We start from the raw sequence: 21,331 nt of genomic DNA, 5'->3' as shown, positions 1-21,331 counted from the left end.
TGTGTATCTGTAAATATGTAAATATCTAATTATAGTTTTTTATATTAATGAATATTGATGAACATATGTACAAGCTACAATTTGGAAAAGAAAGATTGTAGACCAAAATTAACCTGATCTTAATTTCCCCATCTACAACCTAATGTGTACTTGCTCTACAGCGTTAATGTGCATATGTAAATATACATATAGTTAATGATAATTTAGAATTTAGTTAGTTTTTATCTGCAAATGTATATATATATGTGAATACCTAATTATAATTTTTATATTAACGAATATTGATGAACATGTGTGCAAGCTACAATTTAGAAAAAAAAAATTGTAGACAAAAAGAAACGTGATCTTAATTTCCTCATCTACAACGTAATATGTACTTGCTCTACAATATACATGTGCATATGTAAATATGTGTACAGTTAATAATAACTTAGAATTTAGTTAGTTTTTATCTGCAAACGTGTATCTGTAAATATGTATATAGTAAATATCTAATTATAATTTTTATATGAACAAATATTGAACATATTTGGAAGCTACAATTTGGAAAAGAAAAATTGTCAACATAAAGAGGCGTGATCTGAACTGCATCTACAACGTAAATGTGTCTATGTAAAATTAAATTATAACCACATGTGCACATTGTAGTAAATGTTTATATGTAAAATTAAATCATGTCATTATATATAAGATGTTTAATTGATGATAATTTAGAATTTAGTTAGTTTTTATTCGTAAATATGTATGCATGTAAATTTTTAATTTTTATTAACAAATATTGATGAACATATGAACAAGCTCACAAGTTGGGAAAGAAAAATTGTAGATGGAAAAGAAACTTGATCTGAATTACTTCATCTGCAAAGTAAATATGTGCATGTGTTTTTATTTGTAAATGTATATAGGTAAATTTTTATTTTTATGTAAATATATCTAATTAAGGTTTTTATTAACGAGCATGTAAGAAAGCTTACAATTTGGAAAAGAAAGATTGTAGGTGAAAAAAACTTGATTGGAATCAATCTACAACGTAAATGTGTACATGTAAATATATGTATATTTAATTATAATTAAGAATTTTATATATATCTATATGTAGAATTTATGTATCTAAGTATTCACATATGTAAATAGTAATTATCTAATGATAGTGAGAAACCCAATTTGCAAATGGAAGTTTATATACTCAATGAAATGTGGACTTTGCCAATTTCATTCACTATTTTGCATCAAAATTTATTGTTGGAATAAAATTTTGTGTAATATATTCTTCAATGTAAAGAAATAAAAACAGTTTGATGTTTTAAAGTGTTAGTTTTTTTTCTGCAGTTTTTTTCATGGAATGTTTTTTGCAGCTTTTTTTTTAAATTGAGTGATGAACATATTTTGAAATATATTAATAAAATGGGACTAAATTTAGTTTCCAAGGTCAAGAATAATTGTGTTAATAAAATTCGGTTGGCCAGTTTCTGATATTAGGATGAAAAATCTCAAAAATCAAGTAATTAAATTTTATATATATCAAAATAGTTTTTATTTTCTTTAACAGCATATTGTTATTCATGAATAAATACTATAGAGATAATTTTGATTAAAATGTGTTATAAAATTACGAGTAATCATAGTAGATAATTTTCGTATTAATTTCACTCAAAAACATATTTGCGGATCAAAAATGATGTCATTCCTTAATAAATCTTACTTTATTTTAAAAAAACATTTTTTTAACGGAAAAATATGATAGTTTCTTGATAAAGTGTTAAAAAAAATTGGATATATATGTGGGCATTTTCATCCAAACTAAACGGAGTTTCTCAAATTGAAATGAGGGATATTTATTTTTTGTATCGCCTAAGAAAGAGCTTCTTGAAAAACCTTCCTATTAGAAGAGCCTTAGCTAAGGGGAAAGACGGAATATGTGACGTCACACGGAGGACTTATCTGGCCTTGAATGTCTAGTTGGCCGTGGCTCAACCATGAATCTACCTCCTATCATGTGAAGTTTGAAGAAAAATTAGTGTCTAACTAAAGCCTACACTGCTACCCCGTACAACCTGCCACCACACCCTCGCTCAAGCCACCCCAGTGTAGCAACATAAATTTGGATTTGGTATGCAAATGAAGAATGAAAACCTCACCAAGAGGTTTGTGCTGTAGTCCCTTGATCAGGGACTTCGGCAGATTTGAAGAAATTCCCTGACGGCATCTAGCACACCAACCCCTTGGCGAGATCGTCTTTTTTGTCTGCATCCTGCGTCCATATCATGGTGCTAAAGTTAGGTATATAGGGCTCGTATATCTGCAAAGCTTTTTTATGACCACCCCATGTATTCACTCATATGCATGCAAATTTTCAGCAATTAATTTTTATTGGTTTATTTTACATAACTTTTTTGAATATTGCTATGCTTTCTTCTGTACTGACTGGGAATCTAAATGTGATGTGCATGGGTGGAAGAGGAAATCACATACTGTGATCAAACTGAAATCAATAGGCTTTCTGAATATTATTCAAAGCTGAATGGGGGAAAAGTGTGTTATTCTTTCCTGTGGGAATTATACCCAGAACCTCTTGCATACCAGACAAGTGCACTGACCTTTATACCCATGGCCCCCCACAAGGAGTGGGCTGGCAAGGCTCCAGCCCTGGGGCCCGGGACGATTTTCATTATTATTTTTTTTTTCAAACTATAAATCCATAAAGGGGCTCGTGAAAGTCTGATGGGGGGGGGGGGCTCAAAAGATTCCAGCCTAGGGGCCCTACTCCAGGATGTGGGAGCCATGATTATACCATAGAGAGACTCCTTCCCCCCCCCCCCTTGAAACACACACAGTAGCATGACTTGCTGAGTAAAAAGAGTTTTAAGGAAAAAAGGATTGTCTCTCTCTATGGCATAATGTTCAGTGCAGTATGGAATGGGTCCTGGGTTTGATTCTCAGTGGAACTTACAACAAATTTTTTTTTTCCAAAATCACCTCGGCATAATATCCAGAAAGCTTATTGTGATTTCATGTATCTTAGCTGAGCAAAAAATCATCTATCTCTACTGATCAGACTATTATACCATCCAAGATCAACCTTGTAGCAGATGCTATGGCACTGGGTAAATGCTGATGTGATTATCAAGAAAGGCAGATGCTTCACTGGAAGAAATTATGTTTTCAATTTTTTTGGGGTGTTGAGCAATCAAGGTTCTACTGCAGGGGTTTTGAAACTGTGCCGCAGCACCCTGGTCTATTTCACCATGATGTTTCATATGCTTTTTAAAATTTCATTGTAGTTATTATTAACCCTTTGCGTTACGCTTGCACTAACACAACAACATGCATTATTTGGGTTTGAAAGAAATTTAAAATGTAAAATTCAAGTTTCATTTATGTACCAAAGGAATGAAAAATAAAAGTAAATGAATTTATGAACATATTTCTTTAAAAGGAAAAACCTTTATTTTCCAAAAATTCGCCCCCATAAAAGCATGTCGAAGGACTTGCTGGATAATCATATCAAACAAATAAAGTATTTGGAGCACAAATGGTTAGTAAGTGTATATATATATAAATCCCTCTAAATTAAACATCACCAAAATTATCACACTTATCACTGTTTGAAACATAATCAGATGTCCACTGTTGTTCATTTTTAAAATGTATCAGATGAAGGAAGTCCTTATGAAAATGTTCTTATCTGTGTCTTATGAAAAATGTGTGTGTGTGTGTGCATATTTTTTTTTCTTTTTTGTGCTAATGTTTTCATTATTATTCTTGTTGAAAGTTTTTCTTTCCCTGTTAGGTGGAAGGCATAGTTAAAAGTATCGCCAACATAATTTGTTTAGATGTGTCTGATGTTCTTCAAAGAGAGAGTGTTGCTGATGAAATATATGATTCTCTCAAATCTCAATATCCATCTTGTCGACTCGAAATATTTGGGTCCAGTAAAAACAACTTAGGTTTGAAATATTGTGACGTTGACTTGTTATTTGAGCCCAATTCCTCATATTTTGTGAGTGGATATTTTTTTTTAAGACATCAATTGCATAATCATAAATACTATAGTTTGTTTTTTGAATGGTTTTTCTTCCTTGATATACAGAGTTATTATAAATATTCATGGGGCAAACTTTAAGAGGTTACGTGACACCTGAACAAGCATTTTTGTTCTTGAAATGTGTGGTTGAATCCTAATAGAGCAAAGATAGATATGTTAATTAACAAAACACTTACTTTTATATACAGGGTGATTATAATTAAAGTTCGTTTTTGATAAGGCTTGTAAAAAAAAGAACCATTGGCTAGAATGACATGATATTTCACTTGAATATACGTGAAGAAATGGGATTTTGTCTGGCAAAAGAAAGAATAGTTTAAAATTTGACCAATAGATGGCACTATACCCGTCATAAGATGCAAATTAAAAGATGTGACTGTAAGAAAAATCGTAGAAAAGCAATAGTGATGAAACCATAGGGAAAAGGATGTGGTAAATTGCTGCTACTCAAGAAATGTTCAATATGCCATCCACCGTTTTCTCCTATGAGCCAAAAGCTCACAACAGCATGTTCCACAACAGATCGAAGTGTATCAGGGGTGATGTTGTAAATGTGTTGTGTAATGTGGTTTTTCAATTCAGCTAAGTTTGCAATTGGACCACTGCACACAACATTTTTTAGGTGACCCCACAGCCGGAAGTCACAAGGGTTCAGGTCAGGTGATCATGGCAGCCAAACTGCTGGAAAATGTAGTCTGATAACTCTTTTATTGCCAAAATGGCGATTCAGCAGTTGCTTCACTGGCGTTGCAATATGTAGAGGAGTGCCGTTATGCATGGAAATTGTGCTATCCGCACTGTTGCAGTGCTGGAATGAGCTGGTTGCGCAAAAGAGATCCATACCGTTTCCCATTGATGGTAAAGGTTACAGTACCTGAAGAACCTATCTCCTCGAAAAAGAAGGGGCCAATGATGAATGCTGCAGTAAACCTGCACGACACAGTGACATTTGGAGAATGAAGAGGAAATGGCTGCATTTGGAACAGATTCTCTCTTGCCCATGCCCTGCAATTTTGTGTATTGACAGAACCTTGGAGATGGAAATGGGCTTCGTCTGTCCACAAAATGTTCCATGGCCATGCATGGTTCACTTCCATCCAAGCAAGAAATTGCAGGGCAAAATGTTCTCGTATTAGCAGGCCCACAGGAAACAACTCTTGAACATGCATAATTTTTTATGTATAGCATTGCAGGATGTTTCATAAAATTTTATGAGCCGTGTTGACAGGAATGTCTAAAGTTCGGCCAATTCCCCAAGCACTGCACGTTCCCAAAGCATTGCTTGACGCTTCCTGCAATGCTGTAGCCACTTGCTCCACTGACGTCAAAGCAATTGCTTTCCTCCCTCTGCCACATTGCTTGTCAAACGAACCTGTCCCTTCGAATTTAGAAATTATTTACTTTAGACCGTTTGCAGACATTTGAACAGAGTTGTTTCTAATACCCGGAATTTCTTTAATGCAGATTCCACACAGTCACTGTTCTTATAAAAAGTTTCAAAAGCAGAGCCCAATCCTTCAATAACAACTTTCTCAGATGCAGAGAATAACAGGAGCTGCATGTTCCCGCCTTTTATCACAATTGCAATGTGCGGTGCACATGTCGCATCTTTTAATTTGCATCTTATGACAAGTACAGCGCCGTCTATTGGTCAGTTTTGAACTTTTTGCTTTTGCCAGACAAAATCTCATTGCTTCATGTGTATTCAGGTGAAATATCAGGTCATTTTGACCAATGGTTCTTTTTTTACAGCCTTTTCAAAAACAAACTTTAATTATAATCGCCCTGTAGATTAAAGGGTTTTATATTTAAAATTATAGTTACTGAGAACAAAAAATATTTTGATATTTTAAATTTTCTGATCTGCCAAAAATTTTATTCCCTATAAAAATTCTCACAGTATCACCAATTCTCACACTTAATACACTAATTTAAGTCATTTATTTTCATCTAATAGTTTCTTAGCTCAGGATGTATAAATTCACACAGTTTTTCAACCAAAGCAGAACCGATAGGACTTGATACCCAAAGCACATCTGTTTTGCATGCTTAAATACAGTTTCAATGGAAAGCCATTGCATTATAAATGCTAGTAAATATACCATATCATAGTGAAAAAATTAGAATAACTAAATTTGACTAAGGATAAGTTACAGGAGTTTCTTAAGCATCATATATAAGCTAGCATTGCTAAATTAAATGGCATTTTAGTCCTATAATTTAGTGTTTTAATCGCTAGATATATTTCAATGTTATGCACAATAAGAGTATCGTTTTAACTATCAGCAATTATTTAGATAATTTAATAATAACAGAAATCACAACATTACATATATGATGTAAAAACTTTTTTAAACACTTATCTGTTGTAAAAAGAGTACAGAAGATGATTTATGTCAAAGCTCATATATAACTGGGATGGACTTGACTAATGTCTGAAGTTGTGCTGGAGGTAATTGACACCATGAATCCTGCAGGGCTGTCCATAAATCCGTAGGAGTAAGAGGGAGTGGAGATCTCTTCTGAACAGCACGTTGCAAGGCATCCCAGATATGTTCAATAATGTTCATGTCTGGGGATTTAGGTGGCAAGCGGAAGTGTCTAAAGTCAGAAGAGTGTTCCTGGAGCCACTTTGTAGCAATTCTGAACGTGTGGGGTGTCGCATTGTCCTGCTGAAATTGTCCAAGTCCGTCGGAATGCACAATGGACATGAATGGGTGCAGGTGATCAGACAGGATGCTTAATATACCTGTCACCTGCCAGCGTCGTATCTAGACGTATCAGGGGTCCCATATCACGCCAACTGCACACGCCCCATACCATCACAGAGCCTTCACCAGCTTGAACAGTCCCCTGTTGACATGTAGGGTCCATGGATTCATGAGGTTGTCTCCATACCCGTACACGTCCATCAGCTCGAAGAAATTGGAACCGAGACTCGTCAGACCAGGCAACGTGTTTCCAGTCCTCAACAGTCCAATGTCGGTGTTGTCGGGTCCAGGCGAGGCGTAAAGCTTTGTGTCGTGCAGTCATCAAGGGTACACGAGTGGGCCTTCGGCTCCGAAAGCCCATATCGATGATGTTTCGTTGAATGGTTTGCACTCGATGATGGCCCAGCATTGAAATCTGCAGCAATTTGCGGAAGGGTTGCACGTCTGTCACGTTTAATGATTCTTGTCAGTCGTCCCGTTCTTTCATGATCTTTTTCCGGCCACAGCGATGTCATAGATTTAATTTTTTACCGGATTCCCGATGTTCACGGTGCACTCGTGAAATGGTCGTACGTGAAAATCCAAATTTCATTGCTACCTTGGAGATGCTATGTCCCATCTCTCGTGCGCCGACTATAACATCACGTTCAAACTCACTTAAATCTTGATAACCTTCCATTTTAGCAGCAGTAACCGATCTAACAACTATGCCAGACACTTGTTGTGTTATATAGCCGTTGCCTACCGCAGCGCCGTACTCTTATTGGTTCCATATCTCTTTATTTGCATACGCATGCCTGTACCAGTTTTTTTTGGCTCTTCAGTTTATAAGCAGTTGAAGAAATTTTAGAAGGTCAAGAATCATCTTGAATCAGAGAATGCCAAATCATTCCATAGTTTTCCCCTCATTGTTTATGTTATACTTTATTCCAATTGTATATTTTATGGGAGGAAAACCATATGTATTGTCCAAAATAATTCTGCAGAGAGTGGAAAATTATCTTAGAATCATATTAAATATTTATTCTTTGTATAACATAGTCACTTTAAACATTACATGCAATTAACGTGTGTATTTCCAATGGGAGTTTTTATATTGAAAAGCAATATTTGTGGTTTTTGATGTGATAGTTTAAACTGCAACGGGTCAAAAATCTGTAAACCCTGCAAGTAGTATGGTATGCATGTTATTGAAATGTGAAGTTCTTGATTAAAAGAAATATAGAAGACCTGGTAAATATAGACTTAACCTAATCCCTAGAACAGTGCAGGAAGATAGCTGTTCTATTTCTAGATAGCAATATATACTTACATAGCAATATAGTACTTATATAGCAATATATTATAGATAGTAATCTATTTCTAGATCTTGCAATTCATTACAATGGGGCACTAAGGTTTCCTAGAGTTCCTGATAAAAAAAAACAGAGAAATTAGTTTTTGTATAAAGCCTTGAATTCTGTGACTTAATTGCTATATTAAAATAATAGATGTGTACCAACATCAATACCATTAGACTTTAAATTTCAATACAAAAGTTGAAAAAATCTAGAATTATCTTACTTTTTTTTACCAAAACTCATTAAATCTTGTAAAAAAAAAAAAATAGAAATGTGGGAATTAATAAGCAACCTACAGGAGTGGAAAATCTGCTACATTCTGCTAGAATTTTGACAATTTTCCCCTCATTTGCTACATACTGCTACAAAAATGCAGAAATTCTTCAATTCTGCGCCATCTTGCACCACAAACAAAATTTTCCTTTACAAAAATTTGAAATTGCGTCACAATAGAAGCTGACTTTTTGATGGTGCCATTTGTCCCCCTCACAATTTTATTTCTTGGGGCCGTAAATGGAATTAGCTTAAGTCTCCCCTCCCCAGGATTTGGCACCTAAGCTTCCGACAACGTATAGAATGGGGTGAAACTAAGCGAATTACCACTTATCCTGCACAGAACAACAAAACAAAAACCCTTCAATCAGTGTTTCCTGCTATTTTTTCAAAAAGAACAAAAAGTCGACTCCTTTAATTTATTTTCACAAAAAATTCAATCTGAGTAAATCTGTTTTCACTCCCTATTTTTAACTGATTAGTGATTACTCCATGTAGTTTATTTTCCAGCATCTTTAACAGATTCTCTGTCTCTCGTTTTACTTCCAAGATTTCTGTTATTCATTTTCTACTATTCTTTCTCTTGATATGTCATTTCCTTTTCCCCATTTACCAGCATGTCTAGTGTTCAGTGTAAAATGGTTTCCAGTTGCGCATTAATTGAAATTACTTTGTCTAGACCAATGGTCGTGGTTGGTTTAAAAGGTATTTGATGTAAGATTCCAGCATAGCTTATTTAGGCAGGCAAGCAGAGGTCAACAAAAATTCATGATTCCTTTCTTTAGATATGTGGAATACCTATGAAATAAATCGCCCTGGACCTGTCTTTTTTTAACGGTCATCCTAGGCATGCTACAGTGCTTTGAGATAGAACAGTTATACCAACAGCTAGGGGCTTCCACATCTGGGAATGTGGTTTGCCTAGGTTATTTTCTATGGACACCCAGGTCACAATTTTTCACGGGTCCCTTTTAAAAAAATATATAATAACCCCTGTGTGCTATCATGTGAAGGAGCAGGGAAGGCTTGAGACAAAATTCTCACCTGTGCATGACATTATTTTGGTGCCTCTGGCATATAAACGCATGAGGAAAATTATCTATATGCCATGAGCAATATGGTGAGATATCAGGGTGGATCTAGAGCTCGCTGTTATGAGGGGTGTTTTTTTTCTCCCCTTACATTGTGGTGGATGGGGGTGACCATACATTCTGCATTCTTCTATATTTTTGGGGCAATTATGGTCTTCTTTCTCTTCCAACTTTTTTTTGAGAAAAATGCCCCTGTTTTTCATTTTTTTAGTCCAAGTTTTCTTGAATTTGTTATTTAATCAATAATATTGGTACGAGTAGTTTTCAATGGATTTATTAAATGCAATATTATCATATTCACATTTCGCTTTGGGGGGGGAGGGTGATCAGGGTGACCAACTCCCACCCTATAAATCCGCGACTGTGAGAGATAGCATAGGCAGTTTGGTCATTAAAGCTCTTACCCTGAGTTTTATATTCACTTCATAAACTTACACATATTTATTATATACTATCTGAGTGGTGTTCCAGCTGGATGAAAGGAATCAGAAATTACAAGGGTTTCTGTAAATTATTCCATCCAAAACAGTCATACTTTGAAATTTGCAGAAAATATTTTCATTCTCATTTCTGATTTTGAAGATCGATTGCAACACTTGAACACAACAAGTGCAACACTTACATGAATTATCTTTTCGTTCCTATGAAACCAACCACTACCATGGTCTAAACCGTAGTCTCCCAAACTTTTTGTTCCATCGCCCTCTTCATCAGAAATTTTTTCCTCTCATCGCCCCCCCAACTCAAGTAAACCCATAGGATCCTATGTTAAATCAGTAGGTTCTATTGTCCCCTTGGACAATTCCATCGCCCACCAGGAGGCGATATTGCCCACTTTGGGAAACGCTGGTCTAAACAAAGTAATTTTAATTAATGCTCACCTGGAAATCATTTTCCATTAAACACTAAACATGTCGCTGCATGGCGTAAAAGGAAATGGCATATCAAGAGAATGAATAGTAGAAAATAAATGATAGAAAACTTGGAAGTAAAACGAGAGACTGGAAATCTGTCAAAGATGCTAAAAAATATAAAATACACGGAGCAATTACAAATCAGTTAAAAATAAAGAGTGAAAACAAATGTACTCGGATTGAATTTTTTGTGAAAATAGAATCGTTCTATTAAATTTCTAATAGTTTAATCATTATTTTATATTCTTTATTTCTCTAGTTTAAATTTAAAATAATTTAATTCTAGATTTTAATCACTATTAAATTTCTGAGAATTTCCAATAAATATTCTAAGAATGACCCAGCAAAAGAAATCATCTCAAAGTATGTTGAATCAAATTGAGGTAATATAATCAAGCGCAAACTCAAAAAAAAAAAACCACATTTTAAATATGAAATGGGTAAATTATGGTAAAAGGAGAAACTTACTTGAAACTGAAGAGAACAAAAGCACTACTTGGACTTGCATTCAGCGACAAAAAAAAAAAAAACTTACTTTTCTTATGAGTGTTTCAAGCCTTTCCTTTAGTGGGGTCTTTTTAATTAGTGATTACCAAGTCTACAAGCTAAATCTAAAAACTCACTTTCGAATTACTTTTGAAATCTGAAACACCCCATGTGAGCCTCGCATTTGTTGAAATTGTAGAGAATGTAAAAATATAAATATCTCAAGAAGTATCTCAAAAATTTTGTATGATTTAAAAAATATAATTATTTCTTCTAGATGAACTCTCTATGTATTTTGTACCTTGCAGGGGGGGGGGGGAACCACCCCCTTCTTCTGAGCTGAAATAACACTGTTTCTTGTAAAAAAAAAAATTAATCCTGTGTACGCTACCTCATATATGTACAGACCTGCCAACTCTACGGATTTAGGCGGGAGACTCCGGATTTTTCATCCTTCCTCTTGCTCTCCGGATTTATTAAAATTTCTCCGGACAGAAAATGGCAGGAAATTCTATTTTACGCGAGTTCTCACATCCATAGAAGACAGCTGTGGTCATTTCTATCGAGCAGCTGTAAAAAAAAAGAAGTCTGACCGCATTTAAAATGGGTTTTCCTAGGTTTTTTTGCCCCGCCTGAACCGAATTAGACCATTCCATGCTGGCAGAGACATGTTGCATAATCACGCTACGTGTTTGTTTTTTCCTAGCGTGGCGTATCAGATCAAAGCGGCTACATTATAGTATATAGCCTAGCATCAGCTACTTTGTCGTCTGCGTGCTCCGGTTTGAAGGAAAGGTAAAGAAAACACAAGAGTGAAGAGAACATCGGCAAAATGTGCGGCGCACGACACATTTGACTCCTCCAGAAACAGTCGGCCAATCACGTCGTCCAATCACATGTCGTGAGCAGTACTACGCTCTGTAGGAAAACAGTTATGCTGCTTTTCTTATTGGTGAGTGGACAGCGATTCACGTTGCGCTCGGCAGAGGAATCCTGCTCCTGGGAAAACCCGGCTGAAGTAACTGGCAAAGACGTGACTTTGTTTACGTAAGGTTTATCGGCAATCATTTATCAGGGGCATGAACTTAGTTACCGAAATTCCTGTATAATCGCGATTGTATTCCATTAACAGCCATGCGGTAAACACAAGTTTTTTTCGTCAGCAGCTTTGTATTTTGAAGTTTCTAAATTGTTTCCTCCAATTAAATATGTCTTCAGAAAGAAAATATATATATAAAACTTTAAGCTATATAAAGTGTTTAAGAGTTCATATACCCAATACCCAAGATTATCAATCACTGATAGCAATAGCATCCATGAAAGGATATCCTCTATTCTGCATGGAAAGACTGACATGGAACTATATTCTGCTCAGGGGCAATGCAGAACCTGCCTTGGGGGGGGGGGAAGAACTTTTCTTAGTTGATTGAAAAATTTTTTTTTTTTTTTTTGATAGTCTATGAGTGCCGGGGGGGGGGGGGGTACCTCCCTTGGGAGAATCTCCGGATTTCTCAATTCCAAAAGTTGGCACGTCTGTATGTATATAAAGACTGTATTTTATTTACTGCCAAAATTTTGAAGTGCTACAAAACAACATTTTTGCTGCAAAAAAACCGAATCTTTATTTTCCACTCCTGAACCTATCATGAAAGTCTGAAACATATCATAGTAAATGCATCCATCAATTGCGCCAGAAACAATCTTTACAATAGAATATTTTTCCATTTAGTACACGCTGAATTACCTTCTGGTTGTACATCTAGTGAATTGCAGGACTCTCACTTGTCCTACTTTTCCGAATTTTTGGTAAAATGTCCTACTTTCTAGTTTTCGTCCTACTTTTTCCTATTTTTTTACCAAAACCTATCAACAAAATTCATATAATTGATTTTAATTGAGGAGGGAATCATTAATATAATGCCAAATAATTAGGGCTGATCCAATTAATCGGATCAGTTAATTGATCAATTGTTAATTGCAGTTAAAATTTTTAGTTTAGTTAATCGATTCTATCAATTTGATTAAAATTTTTATTAAAAGTTTGTGGATTAACTTGATTTTTTTGAAAAAAAAAACCGATTAGAGATGTCTTATAAATCATGTTCTACACAGAACATTATGGATAAGTGACCATATTTAAAAATTTTTGAGACCATATTTTGATCAAATTAGATTTAACAAAAACTGATGATTTCATTTCCAAATTGAGTTTGATTGAAGTTTTAGAAGACGACCAAAATTTATTGTCTCCACTATGAGCAGTAGTTTTGCATATTTGTGGAAGCTTTCACAAGTACCATTCCAGAGGAGTTTCTAAGAAAACAAGCAAAAAATAGTATAATCAAAAGTAGGTAAAATGTCACGGTAAAAGAAATTAGGGAATGATAACCAAAAATATAAAACCAATTTTAAAAAAAAGACAAGATCCAAGTAAAGAAATTACAGGTTTTGACAAAATATGTTCAGTATATTAAACCGCTAGAAGCGGGCAGCCTTAATTGCTTAACCTATTCCTATATTTGTTTCCATCTACCAAATAGGTGTATGAAATTAATAAAACACAATTTTATAGAATCTGTTAATATTACGTGGTCACAAAAAATATATTCGATTAATCTATCAAAATTTTTTGATGAACCAGTTAAAAATTTTAATCGATTCCCAGCCCTACAAATAGTACAAATGGAGTAGATTGCAATTAATGATTCTGCCAAAGCTGAAATTGTATTGTTTTTAAAGTTATTTGTGTGGGGAGGGGGGATGTGGACTATTTGGTGGTTTATTAGTTTTTCATTTGCTCAGTTTGAGGCTTCAACAAGTAGAGTTGGGATTAAAAACATGTGCCTGGTTGAAAAAAAAATAATTTTGTATTTACTACTTCATGGTCTTGAACAGTAATTAACATTCATCATTCAAAATTATGGTGCACATTTTGTTTATAGGTGAAACAACAGTTTACATAACAAAGCAGTTGGGTACATCGGCCTATTCTAGGTTTTGGGACTCTGATGATATCCAATAACATTCAAATGTCTTTCATATTTTTAGGGCATACAGAGGCATAAATAATATTTACAATGCTCAGCAAAGAGCTAGAAATAAAAGTGCTTTATTTGTCAAAAATGATTACACTGGCATTGGACAGTAAAATATGAACTAATCCCTTTAAAAAAAGGAAAGGAATTTAGGGGCTGTTTAAGTATTGCGTAAGCAAATTTTTAATCATTTTTGACCCCCTCTCCCCCCCCCCTCCCCTTGTCAGCAAAATTTCTTCATCAGCTCTGTCCCTCTGAATCCTAACTCATATTTTCATAAAGGGTGGCAGATGATGTAAGCATTATCCAAACCCCCCTCCCCCCTTGTCATCAAAAGTCAGCAAATCTGAAACCCCCTTTCCCCCCCCCCCATCGATGATGACATAATACTTGAACGGCCCCTTACACATTTTGCACTGTGCTTTTAGAAGTGGTCTCGAAAGAGCGTCATTCTTAAAAAACTTCAATGTCTTCATAATTTGCTGTGTACATTGTTGAAGAGAGTTTTGACAGATTGGACTAGAGAAGACTCAAGATTTTTGTTCATTATTTAATTAATTTAATTCATTAATTAATTTTTCATTCATTAATGCTGAATTAAATTTGAAAGATTAAGTGAAAATATGCATTCGTAATGATTAACAAGATTTGTTTTAATTAATCAGTCAATTTTAATTTTAAGAAATCTGATTTAAATTTAAAAAATCATGATTTTTTCATACCCTGCAATCTTATATCAATGGACTACAATAAAAATAGGATCCAACATGAAATTCCGAAAGGTTTTGACTGGCTGAAAATGCATATCTCCATGAAAAAGGTTTATTGGCTCTGGTTTTTGAGTTATCACCAATGTTAACAGTTATAAAGTGCATTTTGAACATTACTATTTGGTGAAAAGTGGTATGGACCATAAATAACAATGTTATCAACTTAAGTTCTGGCTACTGTTGGATGATTGTAAGAGTCTTATGTCCAGTAAAAGCGTAATGCAACACAAAGTATGTGTCGAACGTATTATAAATGGATTATTATGCTTAACACATTTGTTTTCATATGTATTTGAGTGGTATTTTTACGTATTTGTGTTGTGCCTCTATATATATACACATTGGTGAAGTTTCTATATAGGGAGGGGCTCAAAAGTCAATCAGAGCAAGTCGATGGACATCGAAAATTAGAGATGAAAGGGTTTTATTGTTGGAGAATCGTTTCACATTCAGTAGAAAGGATCTCTATCTTTGGAGAGATAAAACATCTTCAATATAAAGATAGCGACTTGAATGCGTTTGCAAATGAAAATTTGAATAATGAAGAGTCTTTTGCAGTACGCAGGTCATTTTCAGAAAAAAATTGACTTAGTGATTGGCTTCTTGAGCCCTCCGTATATTTGTGTTGTTTTTCTGTATATTTATTTTGTTTTGTACATACTTGTGTTTCAAGGTTTTGTAGTGCGTTATTGTATATGTATTGGATGTGCAATTTCATGCTACAGTTACTGTAGCAAATCCAACTTTCTTATGGTGAAATTCGTGTTCAGCACACCAAATTACACTGCTGGCCATCGTAAATGCAACACCCTGAAGGAAGCATGCAAATAATATGAAATTTACAACATGCATTAGCGGAGGTGAGATATGCAAATGATTAGAATTTCAGCGCAGACGCACATCACGCGCGCCTGTGGCGCCACTTCAAAGCAAAACAACCAGATCAACTTTGGCAACGCGTGGAAGCTGCTTGGTCTGCTGTACCCCAAGAACACATCCAAAGTCTCTTTGAATCAATGCCGAAGCGTGTGGTAGCGGTGATCTCCAACAATGGCGGCTACTCTGGCTACTGATTTTGGCAGGAACCACACTTCACAGAAGTCTATAAATTTAATCATTTGATGCTTGGTCAACATGTTATCTACAAAATAAATTTTGTTGCGATATCTCTTGTCTTTCTTGGTGTTGCAATTTGGATGGCCAGCAGTGTACATAAGTCATGACTATTTTTATTTTGGATGCAGAAACTGTCAAACTTTGTTGTTCGGTGTAATTCAATATTTCTTAGAATGCCAGACTGTTCATGGGAGCATGAGAAATTGTGGCTCTCAAAAGCAGCAACATCCATTTGAACACCTAGCTTTGTTGTGTAGATGTTTATGATAGGTGGAACTCCATAAAAAATATTGATCATATTTTTAAATCTTGAACCTTGTTCTGATTGTGTTGCTCTTCTTTCCAGGCGAACTGGCATCTTAGGGAAAGAGAAGGTTGCATAAAGGTACCTCGTACCATAGACACTGTGCCCCAAGAACAACACTTAAAAAATATTTGTGATTATCTTGAAGAAAATAATTCGTTTAAGGAACTTACCTTAATTATGTCTTCTAAATGTCCTATTCTGAAATGTATTCACAAAAACACTTCATTGCAGTGTGATGTATCCTGTAAAAGCAGGTGAGAAAATTCAAATGGTATATGTCAATTATAATGGTTTTTTTAATGAGCTTGTGTTAGTTTTTGTATGAGCACATATCCTGCAAAATGAAACATTAAATATGTGTGTAAGATTATTTCTTGCATCGATGCTAATCTAATTGCCTTGGTGATGTGAATTTCCTAATGTATGTTAAAAAAGCCTAAGTAGGCTATGGACTTTAGAAAAAAAACTCTCATTTCATTAAATTTGAATCTGTGCCCTTCTTGCTAGTAATATGAAGTTGTGATAAATTTTTCACAATTCTTAGTTCTTAATGCAACAAACATCTTTACTCGCTCATTCATTTCATTTTATGTCTCTTCATCTGTTTACTTCTCTCTCTCACGTAATCTAGAGGGATTCCAATCGCCACATGGAATGTAGTAAATAAACCCCATATTGTTTATTGTGTGTGGCGTAATATGTAATATCTGTTTGTGGTATAGAAGCTTTAGGGGACTTGAAATTTGAGTTTTAGTAGGTGCATCTTTGGTTGTTAGGGTAAACTTTTTCAGAAACAGTTTGAACTTGAGTGAGAATCATTAAACTTTCTTTTAGGGGTGGCCTCTCTGTAACATATTTTAGAGTGGTAGCGATTCCTGCCAATGTCTTGAACTCCCTCCTCATTCCATTGACAATCTTGATGTTGAGTCCATTGTCTTTAGCGATTGCTCTAATGGTATCAAGTTAACGTCAAATTAACACAATCTAAATGCTCGGGTAGGAAGACTTGAAACTGTACATTTGATTATGTGATAAGAATAGAAGTCACAAAATAGCTTTATGTAATTTTTCTTCATGTATTTCTCTTGAAAAAAAATGAATAAACAAATTTTTAAGAAAATCCTCATCTGCCTTATCGCTACTGTGACTGTTGGTGGGATGAAAATCAGTATAGTTTCCCAATCTTATTTGTCTTACCACCCCTGGTCAGAATTTTTTCCCCCAGTTTTTTTTGTTTTTTTCTCAGAAAATTAGAGATTTTAGAGAAAGGTAGAATTTACTAAGTAGGCAATACACTATATATGGTAATAATTGTAAAATTTTTTCCAAGACCATAATTTTTTCTGTCTATGCTTTTATGACTATACTACATTACAAAGAAATTTTTCATCGCTCATAATGAAAGCTTCTGATCATTCAAGGTGATTCTTTTTGTGGAAAAGTTTATGGCGTTGCAACAATATTTTATAAAGATACTGTTACAGAAATTTAAATTGACCAAATTAATGAATGTCACTTGCCTATATAACTATGTGCTTTTTTTATTGATTGCAAATTTCAGTACTGTTTCATACATAGAATAATTTGTGCAAAGATGTCTCATTGGTATGCTTTGATATTTTTAATTTTATTTAAAAGCAAGTTCTTTAGAGCTTATTATTGTTTGAGTTAAAATTAGAACTATAACTGTTATGAAACCTATTCAATACCCCTAATAAGTTAGCATTTTGAACTTTGACTTAATAATGAGTAAATATTTAATTTAAATTAAAAACAAATCAATTTTTTCATTTAAAAAAAATCAGGATTTATTCGATCTTTTTGATAATATGATGATTTTTATCAACTTTGGCATACAGAAAACGATCACAAAAGTTTTGTAATGATGTATGTAGCAATGGTTATTTTTATATTAGCATGGCAAGATTTTGAAACAGATTGAATTTTCTATAAATGTCTTGTTTGCAACCCTCATTTCCCATAATATAATCCAGTTATGAGTGATATTCTCATACCTGCCAACTCTCCTGATTTAGGCGGGAGACTCTGGATTTTTCACCCTTCCTCCTGCTCTCTGGATTTGTTAAAATTTCTCCGCATTTTGGCAGAAAATTAGATTTTCCGCGAGCTTTCACGTTGTCGTGACGTCAATGGCTGCCATAGTAGTTAGGGAGGACAGCAGTGGTCTCATTTCTATCGGGCAGCCATAAAAAAAGTCTTGGTGGCTGCATTTAAGCAAATGGCAAAGAATGTGACTTTGTTTACGTAGTGTTTATTGGCAATCATTTATCAGGGGGGATGCCCTTGGTTGCCAAAATTCCTGTATAATTGTTATTGTATTCCATTAACAGCCGTGCGGTAAACACAAGTTTTTTCATCAGAAGTTTTGTATTGTAGATGTGATTTCCAGGGCTCCCACTCGTCCTACTTTTCCTGTTTTTTGGTAAAAAGTCCTACTTTTGTCCTACTTTCTCGGGTTTTGTCCTACTTTCTAGTTTTTGTCCTACTTTCCCACCACAAATTCTATCAACAAAATTTGTGTAATTGATTTTAATTGAGCAGGAAATCATTGATATATTGCCAAATATTACAAATGTTGGAGAATGCAATTAATGATTCTGCCAAAGCAGAAATTGTATCATTTTTAAGGTTATTTGAGGCGGGGGGGGGGGCGGTGTATGTGGACCATTTGGTTTATTAATTTTTCATTTGCTTAGTTTGAGGGTTCAACAAAGTATAGTAGTCATTAAAAAGTTCTGTCTGGATGGAAAAATAATTTTGCATTTATTACTTCATGGTCTTGGACAGTAACATTCATCATTCAAAATTATGGTGCAAATAAGTGAAACAAGTTTGCATTTCAAAGCAGTTGGATGCATAGGCCTATTCTAGGTTTGGTGATTCTGATGCTACCCAATAACATTCAGTTGTCTTCTATATTTTTAGGGCATGCAGAGGCATAAACAATATTAACAATGCTCAGCAAAGAGCTAGAAATGGAAGTGCTTCATTTGTCAAAAATGATTACTAGCATTGAAAAGTAAAATGTGAACAAATCCCTTTAAAAAATGATGGACAACGCAGTAAAACTATCTGGTTCACCTTGCCTTATTTACATCGGATCTTGTAATCTACACATTTTGCACTGTGCTTTTGAAAGTGGTCTCGAAGGAATTTTATTAAAAAATAAGCATCATTCTTAAAAAACGTACTTCAAAATTTGCTGTCCATTTTCGAAGAAAGTTGACAAGCTCTGCACTTTGGAAGACTCCAAAAAGAATGAAATAGATGTATATGAGGAGAGACAGCAAAGAATTATCTGTGTGGTTGCTAGTGCACTGTTTTGGCCGAAAATTGGTTTTGTAAACAAGTCATTTGTCATTTTGCTTTGGCTTGAGTCAATCTTATAAGAAACTGAAATGGTGCTATGAAAAGAAAAAAGTTAATTTAAAATTTTTTTAGGGTTTTTTTCATTATGCTATGATTATGTTTTCTAAGGGGGTTACCCTTCCCCCATCCTACTTTTTTGTCTTGCATTTTCCTACTTTTTCTCATTTTTTGAGTGGGAGCCCTGGATTTCTCTATTCTGCATGGAAAAACTGACATTAAATTATATTCTGTCCAGGGTCAATGCAGAACCTGCCTTGGGGAGAGGGGTTGGAAGTTTTTCTTAATTGAATAATTAATTTTTTAATTTTGTGAATTTCTTTTTTTTGATTGAGTCTATGAGTGCAGGGGAGGGGGGGGGGACCCCCCCCCCCCCCCCCCCCCACTTGGGAGAATCTCAGGATTTCTGGATTCCAAAAGTTGGCACTTCCGTATTATACAACTCTTATGTCTATTTTCTCAGAAAACATATTGAAATTAAATTTCTTTTCACAGAGCTGGAATCATCAACTCGAAACTCATACGCACGATGGGAATCATTGATGCCAGGTTTGTGCATTTAGGCCTGTTTTTGAAATACCTGGCGAAGAACAGAGGGATTATATCTACTGGACTGCTAAGTAGTTACGCATTTTCTTTGATAGTGATTTTCTTCTTGCAACAGCGTGTACCTCCAATAGTACCACTCATCAATACACTTCAAACAAATCCAAGTAGGTTTTTATTTTACTTAGTATGTGTCTAATCTACCAATTCTATGTCTGTCTCCTCTTCTAAAACAAACAAACACAAAGGTCACAACAGACGAATTGCCCAATGAGGTGACTGAAAAAAGATGCTCGTGAAAAAATATGGTTGTCAAATATAAAAAGTTTAAACGATATGCCATAGCTGCCAAGTCTCCCGAATTTTTCGAGAATCTCCCGAATTTTAGCTTCATCGCTCGACCTCCTGAAAAGTTCTTAAATCTCCCGAATTTTTACAAAAATCACAAAAATCCCTAATTGTCCCTAAAAATTCCCTACTTCATTAAAAAAAATCCCCGCTTATGAAAACAATGCCTAAGGAATTTCTTGTGGGGCATGAAGCCTCTTTTTCTTCCCTTTCGAAATGACGTCGCACGTCGTAAATGGGGAAATTCCCTTTTTAAGGACGTTTTACAAACCCTCTGATGGTAACAAGAAAGTTGTTTGCCTTATCGTGCAGGGAAATGGCTTAGCAGCCAATAGTCCTGGATAGTAATTGAAGATTCTAGTGACGTGTATATGGTCAAAATTTCTTTTGTTGAAGTTACGTATGTACGATATAACAAAACATGAATACTGATAAGCAAAAACATATTTAATCAATTTTAAAGATACTTATTCCGATGAATTTCCTTTCATCAAACGTTCCAGAAGAGGGCCTACTTTTCCTTTTTGTACAAGTTGTGTTACGGACATAAACATCGGGCATGGAAAGACTGCCATCATCACTCATGTGAAATTTTAAAAAAAGCATCGAGCAAGTGTCACAAAAAGTCAGTGTTCTTCAAAAATTGACGGTGTTTTCCTTCATCTTCCGATGATTTTGGGGTCATTCGCGCAGAATGTTTGTTCACAGCGTTTCTGATTGAACACAATATTTATATTTACATCATTGAAGTTTTGGCCTCCAATTTCACTTGTTTTTTGCGTAGGAATTTTATTCCCAAGGGTTTAACTTCCATGTGTGTGAAATCCCTATTTTAATTTGACTTCAGTAGGGATTTTATTCCCTACGCTTTAACTTTTATGTTTGGAAAATCCCTATTTTATTTGGAAAAATCCCTATTGTATTTATTAGGCAGTGGTTTTAGCGTTTGCGCGAAAATCTCC

General features: G+C 34.8%; 1 protein-coding gene across 5 annotated transcripts in view; it reads left to right on the top strand.

The window, feature by feature from the left end:
- Window positions 1-21,331, top strand: part of LOC149067790 (poly(A) RNA polymerase, mitochondrial-like) — a 57,849-nt gene that overhangs the window by 28,601 nt on the left and 7,917 nt on the right. For 3 of the 5 annotated variants that reach the window (XM_089252109.1, XM_089252111.1, XM_089252110.1), the window contains exons 4-6: window positions 3,791-4,000; window positions 16,128-16,342; window positions 19,971-20,188. In XM_089252109.1, coding sequence (XP_089108235.1) covers window positions 3,791-4,000; window positions 16,128-16,342; window positions 19,971-20,188 — 643 coding nt within the window. The remainder of the gene's footprint in view (window positions 1-3,790; window positions 4,001-16,127; window positions 16,343-19,970; window positions 20,189-21,331) is intronic. The other 2 variants (XM_089252113.1, XM_089252112.1) reach the window with 1 other exon arrangement.

The sequence above is a fragment of the Pholcus phalangioides genome, unplaced genomic scaffold, assembly GCF_987345545.1.
Source record: "Pholcus phalangioides strain wild (caught in Gottingen) unplaced genomic scaffold, Ppha-v1.0 ptg000028l_1, whole genome shotgun sequence".
Lineage (NCBI taxonomy): Eukaryota > Metazoa > Arthropoda > Arachnida > Araneae > Pholcidae > Pholcus > Pholcus phalangioides.
The sequence above is the reverse complement of the archived record's forward strand: the minus strand, read 5'-3'. Positions and strand labels throughout refer to the sequence as shown.